This window comes from Poecilia reticulata, linkage group LG1 (assembly GCF_000633615.1).
Source record: "Poecilia reticulata strain Guanapo linkage group LG1, Guppy_female_1.0+MT, whole genome shotgun sequence".
NCBI lineage: Eukaryota > Metazoa > Chordata > Actinopteri > Cyprinodontiformes > Poeciliidae > Poecilia > Poecilia reticulata.
This window is the reverse complement of record NC_024331.1, coordinates 8,216,862-8,237,879: the sequence shown is the minus strand read 5'-3', so window position 1 is coordinate 8,237,879 and position 21,018 is coordinate 8,216,862. Positions and strand designations below refer to the sequence as shown.

The window sequence follows — 21,018 nt, the reverse complement described above, 5'->3', positions numbered from 1 at the left end:
GACAAGCACAACAAGTCTCATAGCTTAACAGTAGTGCAGTTCTGTAGTCAGAGATCTGGTTCAGCTGTTCAGGCTCAAAGTTGCTGCTTTTAGAAAAATATCACCGTGTCCCTTAAGGTCTCCGTGTTATTTCRTTTTATTACCTTTGCATGTTTCTTGTGAAGAGGTCAGATAGGACGATGTTTACAGCAGTATGTACAGGCGGATCAGTTGCTCGACTGTCTGGCTCTGGTCTGCTCACTCGTTCCCATACACTCGCTTTTTCAGGCTGAATACAGAAGTGATTCCATGGAAATAACTCAGGGACGGCTCCTTTTTTTACCATCCATATCCCCGGTATTTTTAGGCTGATCCGGAGTGAAAGTTTGAAACGCACAGCTCCAGAGACTGTGCGTTTGTTGTGCAGCGTTAGCTTTGACTGGTAGTGGCAAATATTTACAAGTCACCATCTTCTTAATTCAGGATCGCTTGGAAATTAATGAAAACTTAAARGCCCATTATATTAGGAAGACAACAATGTTCATAGTATTGTTTTTTTTTTTGCATCTGAAATACGACTTAGTCTTTTCTAGCAGTCATGGTAACTCAAAGCGGAAACAAGTGAGCCGCATTAGCTCCTGGAGATGTGACGTCATCGCCATAGATGCAAAGAGCCCAAATATTGCCTTAATCCATACCAAATATACAACAAATTAAATTGTAACAAATTGATAACGAGGAACTTTCCAGCATACTAGTCCAACTAAAACTTCATAAGACAGTGAAAATATTGAATAATTATAAGACATGATTGTTATAATGAAAACAATTAAAACATTTGAAATACAGCTATTTAATTCTTCATTGTTAGTCCTGTGCATGTTTGAATTCTTAATTTCAAACGTTAAATTCGACATGCTTATGACATTTGACATACATTATGTATTGTATTTATTCATTCTTGTGCTCTTTAAGTTAATAGCCAGTTGTACAGGAATTAACCAAAATYGGTCAAAAATTATTAAAAATATACTGTGATATTGATTTAGCATATAAACAAGTTGCAATTTTATTACAGTTAAGCATTGAAATTAGAAACAATAATTTTAATGTAAAAACAGTGGAAATAGTAAACCCTAAATGCATATCATATTTGTTGTTACATTCTGTGTGACAGAATTGGCATAAGTAAAACAAAGAAAAACAATAGAATCTTCATTGTTCATTTTCCAGTCAATGCAGTCATGCTTGTGATTATTGGAAGCTGGATTAGAGATCTGTATTTGAAACGAGAAAGCTGCTCAATCAGGTTCCTAATAAATCAAAAGTCTGAGTTCATTTAGAGTTATTCCTTCCTTTAAGGCCTCTCCTTATACGTCCTCTATAGCTGGTGTACTTGTCTCCGGGCCTCAGCGCGAACGCACCTGGAGAAGGAGGTGTAGCGCAGGCCCTTCACCTGGTGCACACAAAGCAATGAGAAGAGGGTCAGTTCAACACGTCAACATKTTTTTTTGTATATTTCTCCACTCCCCAAAGGAAATACAGACAATCAAACAAACAATCAATCCATATTCAATAAATATCTTGATTATTGTTGTAGTTGTTAGTGGTACTTATCTGCTTGCCAGCTCCTTCTTCAGACATGACCTRAAAGAGGAGGCTCTCTCCACCGACTTATACCCCTGAGATGCCAGTAAAGGCCACCATGAGAAATGAGGAAGGCAGGGRAAAGGAAAGAAATAACTTTTGTTAAAAAACAGGGACAAGACCAAGGAAATTACATCTGAGTCAAGAAAATCTTGTAATCAAACACAGCAGTCGGAAATAAAGAGAATAAAATACGCAAGAAGTCCATGTTAAAAAAAAAAAAGACCCAAGAGTGGTAAGAAAGCACAAAACGCAGTTCTGACTATTAACAGTTAAGATCTGAATAACTCCTTAGCGTGACTTCGAACTATTGTAGTTTTTAAAAATTGCCACTTGATGGCAGTATAGCACTAGAGATATGAACTATTGTAGTTTTTAAAAATTGCCACTTGGTGGCAGTATAGCACCAGAGATAATATCAGAAATGTCTTTCAGGTATCCCAGGACAGTTTTCACGTGATTAAATATCTCAGATCAGTGTAGAATGCTCCAGTAAAGACATACTAATCCCAAACTGTATCTGTAAATAAAGGTATATTTCTAAAAGGAAGACACCTCTCATCTTTTCAAAATTTTTGTTGATSCTAACACTTTTAACAAGGATATTTGTACTTTCATTAATTAAGTGCATTTCTCAGGAAGCTGCACGCTCCTCACCCTGGCTCCCCGGTGAAGCCTGTCCTTCATGATGCCRATGAACTCCTTGTAGGACAGCTGGTCATCGTGGTCAACATCAAAGATCTTAAAGATGGTGTTCACCAGGTGACGTGTCAGCTTGAGTCCTGTGGCTACGTACACCGCCCTTGCAAACTCATCTAGTGGGAAAATATGAAGATGTCTGGCRTTCACACAAAMMCCAGGAGATAGAGCAGCAAYAATTAGCACCTRTAGCTTTAAGCCTGATTGGGTTCTCACTACCTTGTCCGATGGAACGTGAAGCGAAGTTGTACATCTGCATGGCAATGGCAAAGTCTTCAAGGTTGTTAAGGAACTGGAAGAATGAYCTGAACTCATCGAAGGTGATGCCCTGAAAAAGAGAAACTAGGTGAGAATCTGCCAGATAAAGTGGGRAAGTAATGAAGACCTATTATTGTCCTGAGCAAAGTACTTCAAATTGGGGAAATAATGAGCAGTTTCGATCGATGTACACCATGCTAAATGGGTCGTGTGTGAACGTAGCATTCCTCATCATGCATCCACTTGTCTTATATTGAAATTAAATCAAAAACATATATTGCTGCATTTTTATATTATTCCATAAATGAGGAAAAACTGAGATGCACTGTGAATGTTAGAGATAAAGTCGCATTCAAAMTAATAGCAACTCAACATCGCCACTCARACTCAACAATCGAGACATGCATGGTACTGACTGGACGTAACTGAATTTTTAATTAATATGTTTAAAATAATAGCAGTGTGGCATTATATTAGTATCAAACATGTGCCTTACTCGTGACAGCAAATGTCGTAAATGCYAATTATAATGCATTTTTCTCTAGACAGTAAGATGTGTCACTCCAGATGTGTTTGAGAAGAACAGTCATTTGATTAAAAGGTTGAGTGGAAAGGGGGAAAGAAAGCTGCTCAGCTTAACTGATCTCAAAACGCTTAAAAATGGAAACAGAGAAACTAGAATTTAAATTGATAGAAGAGTATTCAGATGGCAAAGATGTTTGGGCCAAAACCATGCAGTTGATGCGCGGTCACTGGSTTTCAGGACGTTTAATTTTGCCCACTCCCTTCACGTTTGTGATACATGTGGTTTAGAATAGCTTAGCAAACACAGCAATTATGGCAGAGAGGCTTGATTATTACCAGTTCACAAGTTCGGAGGAGGAGGAAACAATAATTGACGAACTGCAACATTTCATTTTATTTGCCATGTTATCGTAAAAGAAGAGAAGGCGTAGTTGGGACGATTGCCCACTGCATCAACTGCAACAATGAGAGCCGATTTTGATCGTGTAGCCAATGAGCWTCTGCCATGGTGACCAAAGGAAAAATACAATTTCCTGTGAGTACTGTGCAAATGAGAAGATTCATATGTAAAGTCAAACTGTCAGAAAGTACCATTGTTGAAAAAACAGCAGCGGTTACAACTTACCAAAAGAACACACCGACTGACTGAGGAGTAACATTTTGAATCCTGAACTCAAACCAGAGTACTGTCTGACACATCGTGGCTCGGGTATCATATGGTGTCTAATTATCGGATAATAGAGATCTTCGACCTGTCTGAACACCGTTTTACTTGAGAAGACCATACTGCTAAATCTGGAGGAGGAAATGCTGTTGAAGTGGGTCTCAAGAAGAAACGAGGTTAATAATCAATTTTCTTCACTTCTTGGTCGAGCAGTAACAAAACCGATATGTCCTTCTTCATTTCCTGTTTTGATTTTTGGAAAAGAACTTGCCGTGTTCCAAAGGTGCAATCATGTTTGGAAATAGAAGCTGGTGATAAGAGTTTTGAAATTTACACACTGCTCTTATTTTGAACACACAAAAAAGGACATTTATTTTCAAACAAGGACAAAAAATTTCATCAAATAAATGTCTCAAATTCTTAAAAAAAAGAAAGTTCATAAAAGCTGCATAACATGCCCTGTGCTGTTAATTAAATGCAAAATCGTGAACAGAAATATTAATTTAACCTAATAAAATAAACCTGACATCAAAAACCTAAACACGACCAAATGGCAATCAAATGAAGACAAACACAAGACAACAGTAAAATAACTAAAATGTAGAAAGGAAACAAGTGACAGATTGTGGCTGCAGGTTGCGTTTTTTTATGAGGCAGAAACAAACCTCCTGCTTCTTCCACAGCATGAAACAGAGGAGGGACAGAAATAGAGTTGGGTTGCAGATCGACACAAGGAAGATGAGCCAAAGCATAGCTAGCCTTCGCTTGACGGACAGATACACAGGCAGACAAACAACGTGTGACTGAAAGCGCTATTAAAAGTGTGTTTGTGTCGGTCTTTGTGTGAGGTCAAGTGAAGGGAAGAAGCGCTGAAGTGTTGAGAGCATCAACAGCCCTAGGCGGACACCGCACTGGGAAAATACAGGTTGTGTGAATTGCCTGAAAGGCAGCAGCACCAGTACAGAAGGAAAAAAAGAAACGTATCTAATGATATGCGGAAAAGAATAACGTAGATTGCTCTCAAAGTATTTTTCGTTTACGTGGGTGTTGCACCTTTTCGTCCGGAATACACTGGCGGACGTTCTCCATGTACGCGCTGATGTTCTCGACATTGGTAAAGCGCAGCAGGATTTTGGCGAAGTCTTCCTCGCTAATTGTGGTCATTCCTTTGGAATAGGTCAGAAACTCAATTTCTAACACCTCAGTCTGGAGGTTATCCATAAACCTGTCAAGCAGAAAGGAATAGATGGTGAAGAAGAGGGAGGAGGGAGGGGAGAAAAGAGACATTTACCATGTGGTCAGCATGACCAGATACCTGTAGAAGTCATCAAAGGTGAGCTCTGCTTTTCCCTTCTTTCCAAAGAAATGGACCAGTATGGTGGTGTCAATGGTGATACTCTCATCCGAGCGCTATCAGAGACAGAGGAAGAGAGACAGATCATGAAGGATGCTGGTTTGGAGGAGAAAAACAAGCAGAGAAAAAGGGGGCGAGTCTGTCAAGGATCCAGCCTTGGTACGGCTTAGGCAGACGAGCAGGAGCCAGAATGTTGCTGCATGAATGCACGACATGCACCGGATGAACAAAAGCACAGCTTCACCTCAGATATCAGCTGAAATTATTAACAGCCATCGAAGATATCAAACAAACCAGTCTAGGCTGCAAAACATACTGCCTTGCGTTGAGTTTTTTCACATTTTGCTGTGATACAAGCAAAAAACTTCAAAATACAACATTGAGATTTTGTGTGATAGATCAGTACACTGATGTGTGCAGTTATTAAATTGGAAGGAAAATGATTTTTTTTAATGTATTTTACAAAAAAAAGAAAGAAATGAAAAGTGTGGCACACATGTTTTGGACTTTGACTGGACCACTGTAACACGCATATATTTTGATCTACAGCTACCACTGTAACACTAGCTGCTTCAGATTGTTGTCCTGCTGGAAGGTGAACCTCCGTCTTAGTCTCACGTCACTATGCTAGCAAAGTCATCTGAAGGGCAATTGACCCTCTCAGATAACTGAATAACTGAGTAAAAGGGGACAGCGTCAGATTTTCAGACATTTACGTAGGCAGATAATATCACTGGATGAAATTGATATCTCGTGTACATGTCGGCTGATCACCAGTTACCCAAAATTATTAAGGAAATCACGACCGATTTATCAGTTCATCCCTACGAAGGATGATAAAGGCTCTCAATCTGTTTGAGTTTAGGTCAAAGGTCATGTCAAATTAGGTTTTGCGGCTGTGCCATTACCTTGTGTTGGTCTATCACATGAAATCCAAATTAAATGTATTGAAGTCTGTCTTAAGTAAAAGTATGAATAATTTTGCAAGAAGAAAAAAAGCAGATAGGGTACTCCAATCCCCGCTGTGAAAATGTCAGAAAAATGTTCCATCTGTTTTTCTTTTAAGTTAAAATAATCCTTTTTTTTAAATTATTATTATAACAGGGTCATCCTATCCAGATTTGTGCAGTCCAGGCTGGTCCGGAGGTTTGCTGCAGTAGCTTCAAATAAAAACTAATACCGATGAACTTAAAACAAGTGCACACAGCACAAAACACAAAGACAAAAAGAGTCATGCCAAAGGTCAGAAGAAGAGTAGGGATGGACTGCCCATCAGCACATTGAACAGATAGATCATGTTGAACACACCTCTGAACAAACAATTCAAAAATAACCCAAAAACACATCATGGAGCACACACAGAACACAAGGAGGACACCACATTTCATGCATTTGTCACCGAATATCACACAGCAACATGTGAACAGGACATCACATCCCAAACAGAAGCGCCGCACAAACCCAACGTAAGCACAGATGCATAAAACATTTCAGCAGATTCCACCTTTTTCCCTTAACTGATGGCCGTCTGGTCTGTCACCTTTCAAACTCAGATGGCGTTACTACCTTGAGTTTTTGTGTTTGGTCTTCCTTCCTCCCTAGAGTGTTTGAAGTGAATATTCCCTAAGTGATCCTGGTCATTTGATCCCATTCAATGGGATTTTAAGGCGTAACTTCTGTGTGTTTTCGCTGTTATCTGTTGATTAACTCTATAAGCTTTAATCTCTTTTAACTAGGTGACAGGCACAATTCCTAATCCTTTTGAAAATGAAGAATGTAATGAATAGCTCTTAGTAAAAGGTGACGATGATTTTAAGCATCAGGGGAAAAAAGAGAGGCCATCTTCTGTCTCGCTGCCCACCATGCCCCCACCCAGCCAACCCCCGAGTCAAACCCACAGCCATGCTGAGAAGAACGCACACGTCAGATTGAATGAAAATCTCGTTTCATTCGACTTAAGAGGAGCGCTTATGCCATTTCCATCATCATCATCATCATCATCATAAATATCATCACCACGATGCCATTCGTGGTTCTACCTCAAGGGTAAAATCCTAAAGTCCAACATGGGACAAGAAGGACAAGTCAAACAAGATGACAAGGTTTACATGAGACAGGAAGAAAACAGTTTTTGTTGTGTTTGTTTAACTTTTATATGTTGTTGCTCTGTTTTTTACCCTGGAATAAGAAAATATCAGTGACCAAGTTAAGATATGGTCACAGTTATTCACATAAATTTATTTGCCTCTTTTGGAAGTTGAATTATGTTGGGCTGATATCATTAATTAGATTAATCAACTAATTTAGTAATCGATTAATTGTTAACTGGACCACGCATATTTTTTAAAAAGAAATGTCAGTTTGTTGAAAAAAAACCCCAACATATTCAGAGCCGTAATTAAGCTAAAACCGAACAAATATATACATTTTGAATTTAACATAAAAAAAAAACCTTTGTCTGTGAATGTGTTTTAGCCAAAACGCTTCAAATCAGCTTTTGTCAGATTGTTAGAGCATCACCTGAGCACAACTCTCTTTAGATTTAAAACCAGATTCAGGTTTGAGCTGAGTCTCGCTATTCGGAAATTGAAATCTTCCTCTGGTGAAGCTATTCCTTGTTGATATGGAAGCATGCTTTCAGTCCATCCTACGTTTCATCGGACCGCAACACATTTTCCTACATGCTTTGTGGAAACTTCAAATGTGCTTTTGCAAAATTTAGCAGAACTTGGATGTTTTCCTTCATTAGAAAAGGCTTCCATCTTGACATTTCATAGCAAAGACCAATTTTCTTCTTATTTGTTCATCAGTTTTGAACTGACATCCAGTTGTTGGTAATGTCACCGTTGCACCATCTTTTCTTTTCTTAACAATGCTATCTTTACCGTGATCCATGGTAAATATAATAGCTTGGAAATTATTTTGTGCCCTTCTACAGTCTGATACCAAATGGCTGCTGCTTAAAGATGCCTCCTGCCTCCCCAAAGAAAATATTTCAGTTTGTTTTTCAGTTAAATTTTACAGGTTATCATTAAAGGTGGAAAACATTTGGAAATAACTCAAACTCCAGACAAGCTGACGCACTAACCAACTTCCTGTGACATGCCGATCGCCGCCGAAAAGAGAGAACTGGATGACTTTACTCAACGTCCTCTTTCACTTTTGTCTCTTTGGGAGGACCACCTTCATGTAAACACGAGCTGAGCTTCAGATGATTTCATTGTCTTGCCTTTCTGGTGTCACTTTACTGGATGTTCTTGTCACTAAACCCTTTATTACTGACAAACAGCATAACAATGCGTTTGCTCTTTTATCTTTAAACTGACACATTACCAAAGTCTTTATGACACACAAGCTGTGCAGACAACTAGACAGCATCCAGATGGTGTGTGTCTCTGCCTCTCTTCCCCGTTAACTGGAATCCCCTCTTCCTCACAGTCGTGTTGTTTTTCTCTTAAAACGACTAAGCCGTTGTCAGAAGTAAAATCCAAACAAGGAATCTAGCTTGATAAAAGGATTTCTGCCCACAATTTCTGCACTTTTTCTTTTTTATTAGTGTTATTTTTTGTGGGGCAACCAGTTCAATAAACTATGCAGGAAAATATTTCTAGATGAAATCAAGTGATAATTTATCACTTAAAAACATTTTTTTTACTGCACAGATTTAGGAAGAGTCTATTTTCTTCTTCTGATCATAACAAGCTTATCTTTCCTGGAAGAGTGTCGGGAGCAGCGTGAGCTCATCATCCTCCTGACATCGTAATGGTTACCACGCCTATAAGGCACGAGCCAACACCTGGCGAATGCATGTGTCTGTTTGTCCACCTGTGTGTGTGTTTGCGAGCTCGGCTGTCTTTGATCGGGGGCGCCGAGAGTAAAAACAGTAATTACCGATGTAAACGCTAAACGTTCTTTCTCACCCTCCCGACCTGTGAGTAACGCTCGTGAGGAAAGGCCCGTTGTCGGTCTTTATTCACATCAGTCAGCCGACACCTTTGGGCTACGGACGTATTCAATTTTTTAATTTTGTCAGGTTACGACCACAAGTTCTGATGTATTTTAATGGGATTTTAAAATACAATACATAATAATTGCAAAGTGAACAAAATTTTTTAATAATATCTGTTTTGTTTTACAAATAAAACCCTGGAAATAGTGACGACTCGTCATGTTGGGTACATTGTATTTGCATGTAGAGGAAAAAGTTGAATTTTTAGTTGACTGACATTCTTTCGCTAATTTCTGAACATTTACATAGAGCCGCTATATCTCCAATGGTGAAAATATATTTCCTAATTAGCTGGCTGAACTTAAAGGAAGGTGAATGCGCAGTTACCACGTTTTCATTGGTAGAAAATAAAAGTTGAAAACCTTTTCATCGCATTAAAAAATACGTTAAAGTTTGACTTGTGGAAAAAGTTTACATTTTTTGGCATGACAAAATATATAAATAAAAAACGTCCAATATTTTTATAGGCACCGCATCCCCTCTTCTAATGCTCACTTACTTCTTTTTTTTATCCCAAGCTGTTACTGTTTCTTTCCTTCTTTTACGTGTCGTATTTTCCCGTTTCCGCTGCTGCTCTGATAACTCTGATCTCCTTTCTCTCCATCCTACCTGTCAGTGTCTTTATCTAACAAACACCAAGGCACCTTTCTTAACCTCCCTCCTTCTCTGCCTGTCACTCAGTGCCAGTCCCCCCCACACACTCCTCAAGGTTACAATAGAGACTAATCCGTTGAGTAAACATCTTTCTCAAAATACAACCTAGTTTCTTTCTTTTCCCTTAAATGTACTTCCCGAAATGCTTTTCTTCTCGCCTCGCTTTGTTCCTCGACATTTGTTCAGTCTGCTGACCTGTGTCATCTGCTTTCGGCCTCTCTCTCCTCGTTTTGTTGACTCTCTGATTAGATCTCTTTCTGTCTTTCTTTACCCTCAGGTTTTCCACTTATCAGATCAGATTCCTCTGGATTTGAAGCAGCCCTTTCATTTTGCACTTTTTGTTGTGACTCTGACCCTTTTTTTGTTATACATTTCAAATTTGTTGGTGGAAAAAAAGCAACAACAAATACGCCCTTTTTATTTTGTACTCATCTAAGGTTTGTACGTTTTTCCATATAAGATTTTGGTTAGATTAAAAAAAAAATTGGATCTATAAAAATACAGAATTGATAGATTGTACTTATGTTTTACCATGACTCTATACCGTGCTGTGCAAAAGTTTTAAACTGGTCTTTAACTCCTTATTTGTTGTATGTAAGCTGCTGTATCCTTTAAAATGATATTAACCAATTTATAAGTAGTTCAAACAGAACTGCACAAATAGAACACCATGTAAGTCAGACCTAAAAGCCATACATGGCTGATTAAAAAGCATCTGACCATGTTAGAGTTAAGTGACTTAGCAAGCGAATAAAAAATAAATCCCTCCTTGAAAACTGTTCAGCCAGTGGGGCTGACAATGAGCATTAAAAGTTGATTTTAATAATTCAAAAGTTTGACATGTCTTTGTTTTGCTGACAGCTCCTCGGTCTCCGTCTGATTCGTCTGTCCTGTCCACTTTACATCCCGACAGATGAAAGACTGCTTGTTATAAATACAAGGTCGGCCCTGAGGAGCAGCACTGTTATTACCTCAACAGTAGCTTCCGCTGCTAACCACAACCGCCGGTCTGTCATTAGTCAGCTAACCTGTTAGCACAGTGCTAGCTCTTATTAATCATTACACATCCTTGTCTTATCCTTTTGTTCTCAGAAACCAAAGTCAAAGTTGAAACTAAAAGAGTAAGGTCAAATGTGACTATTTTTTTAAAATTTTGTCTAAAAGTTTCAGCTCTACAAATACTTTCCACTAGCAAAAACTACAGTTTGTTTCTGTGGTATATAAACAATTATTTTCATCTGTCTTGTGAACTAGAAAGTGAACAGGAGATCTTCACAACATTGAYATGTGATGTAATTAATTAGGCATGTGCATCCTGTAATTATACATAAAATACCCTGTCTTTGGTCAAAACCTTTCAAAATAAATTAGGATTTATCTTTGTTTTATAAAAGTTTGCGACACCTCATTACAATTTGTATAAATAATAAATTAAGCATTTTCATTTGTACTGTACAGTAGAGCATCTGAAGCCTAGCAGTTTTTTTGTAGCAAAATTTGAGTGAGCTTCTTTAAGGATGTTGCTAACATGCTAACCTTCTAATATTAGGATTCACCTCAGTACTATACATGTTCACTGCATGGACCTATATACTTTATTCACTTATAACTTATAGGCAGCCACTTGTGTTATTTGGATTATAATTCAGTTTAAAAAGCTGAAACGCTGTAAATATTGCTTAATATTTCTGAAAAATAAACACATTTGTAATTTAAAATGACACATATTACCTATGTGAATCCAGCACATAATTAAAAATGCACATGCTATACTATCATATTGAGCCAAATGAATGTGTTCTGCAGTCTACTTGATCATAATTCTGTTATTGCTCTAAATCGATTTGACACCAAAGACACAACACGGCACAGAAACACATAAAAAGCAATATGGAGGGACCAGATGGAAACATTACGACTCATTAAAAAGGAATTGATAAGGAAACAATAGGAGGCTTTTATTGTGAAGGTGAGCGTTTCGAAGGTTATGCTCGTCAAATCGGGCGYGGCAAAATTTCTCTTAATCAACGGGAATACTAAAAGAGGATGTATATTAAGACTACGGCATTAAGACATAAAATGAAGGGATGACAAATGGAGGGATGAAGGGACAACTGGGTCTGTGTACCTCCGCCAGGTCAGAAAAGAGGACTTGACTGGCGCTTCGCCTCAAAACGTCCCAGTAACTCCGCGTCACAAACTCTTGGCTGTCTTTTTTTAACACCTGTAGAGTGGTCAAGCAGGTCCAGGATCAGTTCACTTCCAATTCAGTTAAAACAACAAATATCTATGATGTGAATTGCCTATATGCTCAGACAGTTTTCATACAGTATATTCTTCTTAAAAACATACCAACATGATACTACACAAAATATCAAAAAAAGCACTAAAAATGAATGACTAAAACATAAATAAATAAATAAATTAATTAATACTACTCTTAATACAAAACCATTGCAATTTTATTTCTACTTGTTTGACACTGAACGCTCTTCAGAAAGTGACGTATTTGTATTATTGATCACTGAAAGTGAGTTTTCATGTGCTGTGAATCAATTTGCACATCCTGAATGCGGGAAATCATTAGCTTTTTGACGAGTTATTAAAAACAAAATCAAATAAAAACATCCATCACAATCAGTGTTGACACCATTTTTTTTTTTTTGTTGCATATATTGTATTTAAAAATACAAACCTTTTGCGATACTGGAAAAAAAACACTATTGCAAAGGCTATCATTTTAAGAGTTTAAAATAAAAATAAAAATCATGAAATATTTCAGCTTAATTTACCAATGCCATTAATATACACATGCTGATTCATAATACTTCTATGTCCATCTTTGTACAAAACATAAAAATGGATCAGAATCAATAAATACACCAATGTTTAGTGGTTACACATCTACTTTTTATCCATTTCTCTCTAAAATGGTCACTTATCAAAGGATTGTTTTTTAAAGTTGTACTCTATAAGTTGACTGTTATTTTTTTAAGATAGTACAATAAACCCACTCCAGTAAAACTACAATACTGCAGCAGTGTTTACTTGTAACAGCAGAGTATGTTTGTAGTTAAACAGAAAGAGCTGCCGTGTGAAGAGTCTGGCCACCCACCTTGGCTTTTCTCTCTGGGGAGAAAGCCACTGCGGCCATTTTAACATGACCCTGCGCCACTCTCAACTTCGTAGTGACAATGGAGCTATCCATCACAGCACTGACAGAACAAGTAGTGTGTGTTTGTGGAAAACAGAGAGCTACGTATAGAATAGAGGGTGGAACAAGACTGAAAAAAACGGTTCATAAAGAGACTGAAAATTGCCAGCTTTTGTGTTTAGTTAATAATAAAGCTATTTTGCACTAAATTGTCTAAATATCAGATTTAACAATTATATTTAGTCCACTGTTAAAACAATATAACCAGATTTACTGGCAAAACTCATTAAAAAAATTACTTTAAGATGGAATCTGAAAATAGAAAAATGCGTCTTGTTAGTGTTTTGTCGTTTTCTGTTTGAAATGCTCAGACAACACTAACAGCAGTCTGAGAAGCCTGCGCCAATAATGAAATCACCCATTCTCTTTGTAATAAAGAGAACCTCCCCCAAGCACTAACACACACAGAACAGATCGTACCTAAACATGGGCTCAAATGGAAAAACACTGATTGTGTTTTGGAGCTTCAGACCATCAAAGTCACATCCCACTTGTAGTAAGAGTTCATTTCAACTGACCTCTTAAACGTATTACTCTGTTGCTGCTATTCTTATGTCCATTCACCTCACTGCTTCCCCGATTAGAGGGCAAATCGGTCAGCTGGCATGACAGATGGACACACAGCCTCAATTTGCATCTTTCACCGAGGCATCAAAGAATTCAAACACAGAGGATTTTACTGAAGACATAGGATCAGGTGGACTGGAGCAATTGAAGACTTCTTTAGGCCATGAGTTTACGTTTACAGATATGTTAAAAGAGTTATTCAAAAATACCCATCACTTATAGAAATAAAGCCAATTTCTTCTTTAATTGAACTGTCCACTACTAGACTATAAACCTTATAGATACTTGTTTGGCAAAGATGCAAAACAATTTCTGTGCCAAATCTTGCAATCAAATTGTTACAATCACTATAAAGGCATCTGCTGCACCCAGTGATTTGAAAAAAGTCATAGGTAATTTTGTTGCCTGTAAATGGGTGTATGAAAATGCTATTTAAAGCCCTCCACACCAAAGAAATGCAGAACTGACACAGAAAAACGTAAAAACCTGATGTATTTTTTAATCAGCAGAGCACAGAATGATTTCCAAATTGGGTTTATAGAGGAAATTGGAGAGCAAGCAGTGAAGTAACGGCAAGCCCAGACGTCATATAATCAAAATGTTCTGGCATGAACAAATTAATTACAACGTATTTTCTTGATTTTTACAATTTTCTTTAAAAAAAAGGTACATATGAGAGGAAAATGTCACTTGTGAGGATTAAAGAACCAAACTGGGAGACAGTAAAAAGAAGACTTTTCCCTGTCTTCTAAATTAGAGTAGAAGAATGTCTAGAAATTACAAGAGGAAATCTTGAGGAGAGGAGTTGTTCAGTTTTTGGATTTGAGTCAGAGCATTATTTTTCTACAAACGTGTGCAGATAAACTAAATCTAGATTTGTTTTCAGCCACAGACGTTAAGCTGTTAATGTCGTTGGAATCAAGAGACTAACAAAAACCTTCTCCTTGACTGTAGACTTAGATGAAAAACATAGAATCATTCATCTATTAAACCGTGATATAACCGTCTTTACTGAGACGACGACCTGTCCAGGCAAGTTAACCAAAGCCCTAACTTACCTGTTGACCTGACAAACCAAAGAAACAAAGCAAAGCAAAAAGGAGAAAAATGTAAGACTTTTGAGGAATACTTAAATTTCTGTTTGTGTTCTGATTATTATGTTGAAACCGTGAACACAGAAACCGATGGTTCTCTCCTTCCTCCTCATCATCATCATATCTGTTTTTTCATGTGTCAAAAGAGAACGAAAGGAGACTAATAAATTATGACTGGGGATACATACGCTGCTCATGGGGGCAACCTGATATCCATACAGCTGCATACTCTAACGCACAGAGAGAGACATGAAGGAGAGACAGAAGAGGACAGAGCATGCAGTCAGAAGAGAGGAGGAGAAAAGGTAAAATACATGTTAGTACATGCAAGGAAGGAGGATGTGTCATTTACTACACATCTGAGATTACAATTTTTGAATTCATACCTTGCATTACAACAGCAAGCACTGCATGACTCAGAGCAGCTTGATGCATGTGAGGCAAAGTGAATGTTTTTGTTTGGATTGTTTTAAGGCTGGACAATAATTATCAAAAGTGTTTTTTGTGAGTTATATGCTTCACCAGGATTGAACTGTACATGTAACGATGTTTAAATTCTAAATGAAGGATACAGTGCTTTTTATTCATGCAAWGAAATGCGTAAAGCTTCAGAAATAAGCACTAATTTTACTCTTCATATAAAGAAATATATGTTGTGTTCAACACACAACATATATTTGTACGCCGAACTGTACAAATATATGCTATGGTAAATAAGGTACATACAAATATTACCATTGTGAGAAATAAACGTAAATAATTTTAATCTCTTTGATTTGAGAATGTTTGAAAAACAAACATTCTTGTAAAGATGAGTTTTAAAAGATGAGGTAAACACATTGTCAGSTACAACATATTACATAACATTACTAAAATTATCTGCAATAGGCTAGGGCTAAATTAATAGGAATGAAGCTGCAGCTTAATTAATTATTTCAGTATCAACTGTTGTCCATCCTACAGGAAGCGCAGATGCTTCCTTTAAAAAAAGTTTATAAGATGTTTTTTTCAACATATTTGTTAAAAATGTCACTATTTCCTCACTATGTCCTCATAAAAAATCGAGCTCCTCTGTCTTCTCCCTGTGGTCATACCGTCATCTGCAGAAATGCACCACTCCCACTCTGACACAATCAGACAGAGCTAAGAAGTGGGTCTTAGTGCTGTCAATCATGTTTGTGTATACGCTGAAAACACCCTCCCCCTTTCTGCCGTGGATACGCCCATGACGGCGGGTAAACAGTTTTCCTGTAACATTAGGTGATGTCTCCCCCATTAGCACATTGAGGACATGGGAATGATTGACAGCGTTAAGACCCTTCTCGCTCTGGTTGGCTGTTTCAGATGGGGAGCTGTGCATTTCTGCAGGTGGCAGTAGGACCACTGGGAGGAGAAATTTATCATTTATAGATTATCYGTCTCCTTTTATACTGTCAGGACATAGTGACAGCTTTATCAAATATGAACAAAACATGTTGATATAAAAGTTACTAATTGTACCTTTARTGTACTCGAGTAGAAATTGTATCAGCTGATGTGCTTAAACAGAATTATTTTATTAAGAGGAACTTGGTATTTGAAAGGTAATTGCAATTATAAGTTTAGTTTAAATGGTTTTTCAGTACAAGTTTAAGTCTACTTTAGTTTTCCAGTGACGAAAGCATCGCAGTTTGTCACTGAAAGCAGTTTATTTTTCAATGCATTGAGCTAATTTTGTGACATTCAAAGAGCATCAAGTGAATGTAAACATGAGAACTGAAGGTGGCTGTGCTTCTTTTGTGATATGAAGTGGCTTAAGTATTAAATAGTTTGAATGTCAGCAGGATTTAACGTGGCTATGCTTATGAATGATGCAGGCCGTGTTGTAATGCAAGGCTGCTTGTTATTCCTGAGCTTCCACCATAGCAGAGGTGAGGACGACAAAGCTTGAAAATATATCAGATATAACAAGTAGACATCAGGGATAATCGTCACGGTAACAACACGGTTGCCACATGGTCAGCTTTCACGAGGCAGCATGCAGTCCACACTAGTCACAGGAAAGACTTCATTTGTTTTCATGTCTGATTTTCTACAGATGATCGTTATCTTGAATGGTGTCAAATTCTGTTTATTAACTTTGACCGATTTAACTTTCAACAGTGTTGAAAAGTGACAGAAGCTGCTTGAAGCAACATTTATAAAATCAGTTTAAATCTTTGTCGATCTTTGCGCCTCTAATTTGTCCTGTAGGCTATAGGAGCATCATTATAGTCAATGTCTGTAAAGAAATAGCTGTAAACATCACTCCACAAACATGACTAACAATGTCGCCTTCCTACAGCGCTCTTACCAACTGAGCTGACTTTTCCGCATCTCCTTTCCTCCCCTTCTTCTCGTTCTTCTTCCGGAAGATTTCTTGGAGCTGGAATGAGGGAAAACATTTCAGATCCAAGCAAAAACGTTTACAGTTACTATTGTGATAACAATTTTATCATGATAAATGAAAAACAACACGATAAATGCCCACTTCTATTATTATTATTATTATTATTATTATTATTATTATTATTATTATTATTATTATTATTAACATGGGCAGTCTTGTATTATGTAATGCTGTGCTTCATCAAAATAAACCCTAACTGACAAAGTTTGGACACCCTGTTGCTCAAGGTGGTTCTTGATCTCGAGTGAGAGTGCATACCCTTTGAGGTACCTAAAAGCGGCCAGGGAACCAAATCGTGGTGGGCCCGCAGCCTCAAAGAGTGAACCCACAAAACCTAAAAACTATTTACTGTGATAGAATAGAATGCTGAATTAAAAGTTGTCGCATCATCCTGCCCTATTAAAAAAAAAAGACTAAAAAGATTTTCTTTCTGCAACTATTAACGTTTAAATAGCACAGAAATCCTCATCCATTTCTACAACATCCAATGTGGGAAATATGCCCTGAGTAGCACCTGGCCGCTCCCACAGGATTTTAAACCATTACCACCCCCTGCTGCTGTAGTACMACCCCACTCCCACCCACCTCCACACTCACTCCAATCCCTTCCCGCCTGCAGCGTTTTCAGTTAAAAGCCTCGTATCCTGCTGTGTATATAACACGCGTGAAGCCCTCCAGAAAAGCTACAATCACTCTGCTAAGCTGTTTAATAAGGTGCTCTCATAATCAGGCCTTTTCAGGTGCTTTAAACACAAAAAAATGTGGATTAAAACATTTTTTAAAAATCACATCTCCAAACTATTCATTATTTACAAGAAATTAGTAAACATGCAAAAACATTAGTGTAATTCACATTCATCACATTTGATCATGTACACAATATTTTTCTTCATATTGTCATAATTTCATTCACATTTTGCTGCCACTCGGGATAAATTCTCACAATAAAGAAATGGGATTGTACATTTTAAATGTTCAACTGCACAATATAAAAAAACACAGTGAAACAAACTGTTGAATGTTTGACTTTTTTCACATTTTATTCTAAAGTAATCTTATAACATCGGCTGTCAGTACATTTAATAACCAAGATAACACAGATATGTATTCTTTGATGGTTCTGTGCTAGAAACTCACCACCAAGAACTCCCTCTTGTCCACCATCTGGTTGCCGTCTGCATCAAACATATTGAAAGCAATCTTAAAGCCAGCATGTGGTTCTGGAGAACAGATAGGAAAACACACACGGTGTGAGTGCATGCATGCGTTTACTGAAGGTAATTTTAAAGCCAGAAATAGCGAGGGAAGACATAGCAGACAGGCTGCACAGAAGGAAATAATGGTTTCATTTCAGTAAATGAAGTTTCTCAGAGATGTACCCTGTTCTTTTAGGAAAACTCTGGATGCTTGTTTAATCTTGCAGACAATCTCCAACAACTAATGGTGCATGCTTTCATCTGCTTAAAGGGATATAGGGACTAAACTAGAGGGCTATTCAAGGCTTTTATCAAGTCGGGGCTGCATTTGATGTGCTCTAATTYAAGATCTAAAATGTGTGGAGGGAACAAAACCTGAGCAGGAAAATTTCATGCTACAATACAGTTTTATAAGACTGAAACCTTTATTTTACATGGAAAAAATATATAATATTTTGAAGCATTTTCTGGCATTAGAACCATTATATATTCATATTATATTCAATAATAAGAAATTTAGTTACATTGACTCATCAATACTGGATGCAGTAACTACAAAAAAAATAAAATACATTTTAAAACTGTTTGTGATTTGTAAAATCTTTACTTATTATTATTGATGTGTTTCCTTTTTTGTAAAGCACTTTGTGATTTTTATGTCTGTGAAAGGTGCTACATAAATAAAATTTACTTACTTATTCATTTGGAAAAAAAATGTTTTGCTTTCCCAAAAGAATTGCTAAAATCTCATCTTGGATTGTTCAGTCTTGTCTCATGAGGTGGATTATAACGTTACACTCCTACTTAACTTGTTGACATTAAAAATAAACTCATAAGACAAAAAATGACATTCAGTTGAACATGATTCTTTGGGGGGGACCAGTGTGGTGGCCAACATTTTTCCAGAGGGGTCCATGGCCCCCCAAGCTCACCTCTGGAGGGCGCCACTGAAAGTGAATCTTTTCAAGTAAACACTCTAGCCATGTGGTGTTTATTTCATAGCAAACACATAAAAAATACTAACTCAATGCAGCAAATATAAGTCCTACTTTTACAGTTGTTACTCACAAAAACCCCACCTTATTCACATCTGACCAAAGAATTTAATTCAACTGGATTCTTTATTTGCCAGTAAACCAAACAGATTGTTTTTCTTCATATGATATATGGAGATTAGTGGTTTAYGGACTCTGTCATGCCTTTTGTAAAAAAGACAAATACAAGATTTGAGCAAAAACAAGAAAAACAAAAAAATATGGTCAGATGGTATTTTGAAAATTAAATTATAAAATATTTGCTGCAACTACAAGCCTCATCCTGATGAAAGGCTTCAACAAAAAAATGGAGAAACTACAAGTTTTGGATGTATATCATTTCCCTTTCAAATAGCAAAAGTCAATCTTGCTGCAAGATCATAACTGTGGGTAAAAATCAAGTGCCTTATCTGATAARAAAACATGAAGAATATAGTGAAAGAAGAAGGCRTAAAGGCCTGAGCAGACTCACTTGTCAGGATGCAGAGCAGAAACAGATACTCTGTGTATGAGATGATTCCTAGTGATGAGATCAAGACAGGAGAGTTAGGAAGGTCACATTTAAGGCATTTTCTGCACTATGTTTACAGAAGTTTAAAGCTCCTGGATCTCAGGGCCTCACACACAGCCGTACACACTGACGCACCCTTAATCCTCCTGGCTATGGAGATAGAATCTCAAAATGTGTCTTCTGCCAACCGAGCCACCAGCAGCCATTTGGCCCCACACAGCGTTCACAAAAGTATCCAGCGGCAGACACGCTTGTTTCTCTGTGAATGTGTGTGTTTGGATTAAAGCAGGTGGAACATAGCTTAAGGAGTTAGAATCTTCTGCTTCAGGCACATTTGCAATCTCTTCTTCTCACTTTTTTGTGTCTGATCGCTCAGATAGATCGGAGTGACTCGCTCTCCCGCCGGCGTGCGTGACGAGTGCGTGTGATGGCGAACATGACACCGGTTTGGAGTCGGAGTGTGAGCCTTGTGTTTAGCTGAATCCAGACTGCTTTGTGCAGAGCAGTTGGTTTGGAACCGGACTCGCTTAAACCGGTGCAGAGCCGGACCTGGAAAGACCAGAATGCTGCTCGGGTTTCTGCAGACAGTCTGAATGTTTACACTGCGACACACTCACAAATAAAGGGTTCAGCAAATCTTTATGAAATCACGATGAAAGGCATAGTACTAAAAATAAAACTTACATTCACCTAAGCGTGACTAAATAATCGCTCACCTAGTTTGGTTTAAAGTTTACATTAATCGTATTTCTGGCTCTTGACAAGAAAGAACACTGTTCTTTGAAAAAATGCAGCAGCAGTGTCGGAAATGGTGCCACATACTAACAATTTTACTTTGTACTGATAGTGAATTGGAAATTTTAATATGACAACCTTAGCAGCAACAACAGAAACATAAACTCTCCTTAAACAGGAAAAAAAATCTCCAACAGAATCTGGCTCAGTGTGAGCTGCCATCTGCCACAACTCACTGAACACAGGAAATACTGTACATTGCTACAACTAGTGTGGACAGTGCAGCTCCTGCAAATACCAAACTCTTCCTTTAGCACAGTAAATCTTAATAGTTGTTCAAAAGACAGAAATAAACCTGGAATCTAAAGACAGAATCAAGTGTAAGTTCAAGCASCTCATTGGTTGTAAAAAAGCTCATTGTTTATACCTACATATGATGAAACTTCTTTA

General features: G+C 37.5%; 1 protein-coding gene across 8 annotated transcripts in view; it reads right to left on the bottom strand.

The window, feature by feature from the left end:
• Window positions 1-812: 812 nt before the first annotated feature.
• Window positions 813-21,018, bottom strand: part of micu3a (mitochondrial calcium uptake family, member 3a) — a 28,630-nt gene continuing 8,424 nt past the window's right edge. Inside the window, exons 5-17 of one of the 8 annotated variants that reach the window (XM_008413501.2) lie at window positions 19,795-19,842; window positions 18,230-18,312; window positions 16,997-17,068; window positions 14,853-14,894; window positions 11,918-12,013; window positions 7,166-7,180; window positions 5,088-5,182; window positions 4,826-4,997; window positions 4,438-4,446; window positions 2,545-2,653; window positions 2,284-2,441; window positions 1,597-1,661; window positions 813-1,438 (exon numbers count right to left, since the gene is read on the bottom strand). In XM_008413501.2, the coding sequence (XP_008411723.1) occupies window positions 1,432-1,438; window positions 1,597-1,661; window positions 2,284-2,441; window positions 2,545-2,653; window positions 4,438-4,446; window positions 4,826-4,997; window positions 5,088-5,182; window positions 7,166-7,180; window positions 11,918-12,013; window positions 14,853-14,894; window positions 16,997-17,068; window positions 18,230-18,312; window positions 19,795-19,842 (971 nt within the window). In that variant the 3' untranslated portion in view covers window positions 813-1,431. Of the gene's footprint in view, window positions 1,439-1,592; window positions 1,662-2,283; window positions 2,442-2,544; window positions 2,654-4,437; window positions 4,447-4,825; window positions 4,998-5,087; window positions 5,183-7,165; window positions 7,181-11,917; window positions 12,014-14,852; window positions 14,895-16,996; window positions 17,069-18,229; window positions 18,313-19,794; window positions 19,843-21,018 lie in introns of those variants that run through there. The other 7 variants (XM_008413586.2, XM_008413672.2, XM_008414092.2 and 4 more) reach the window with 7 other exon arrangements.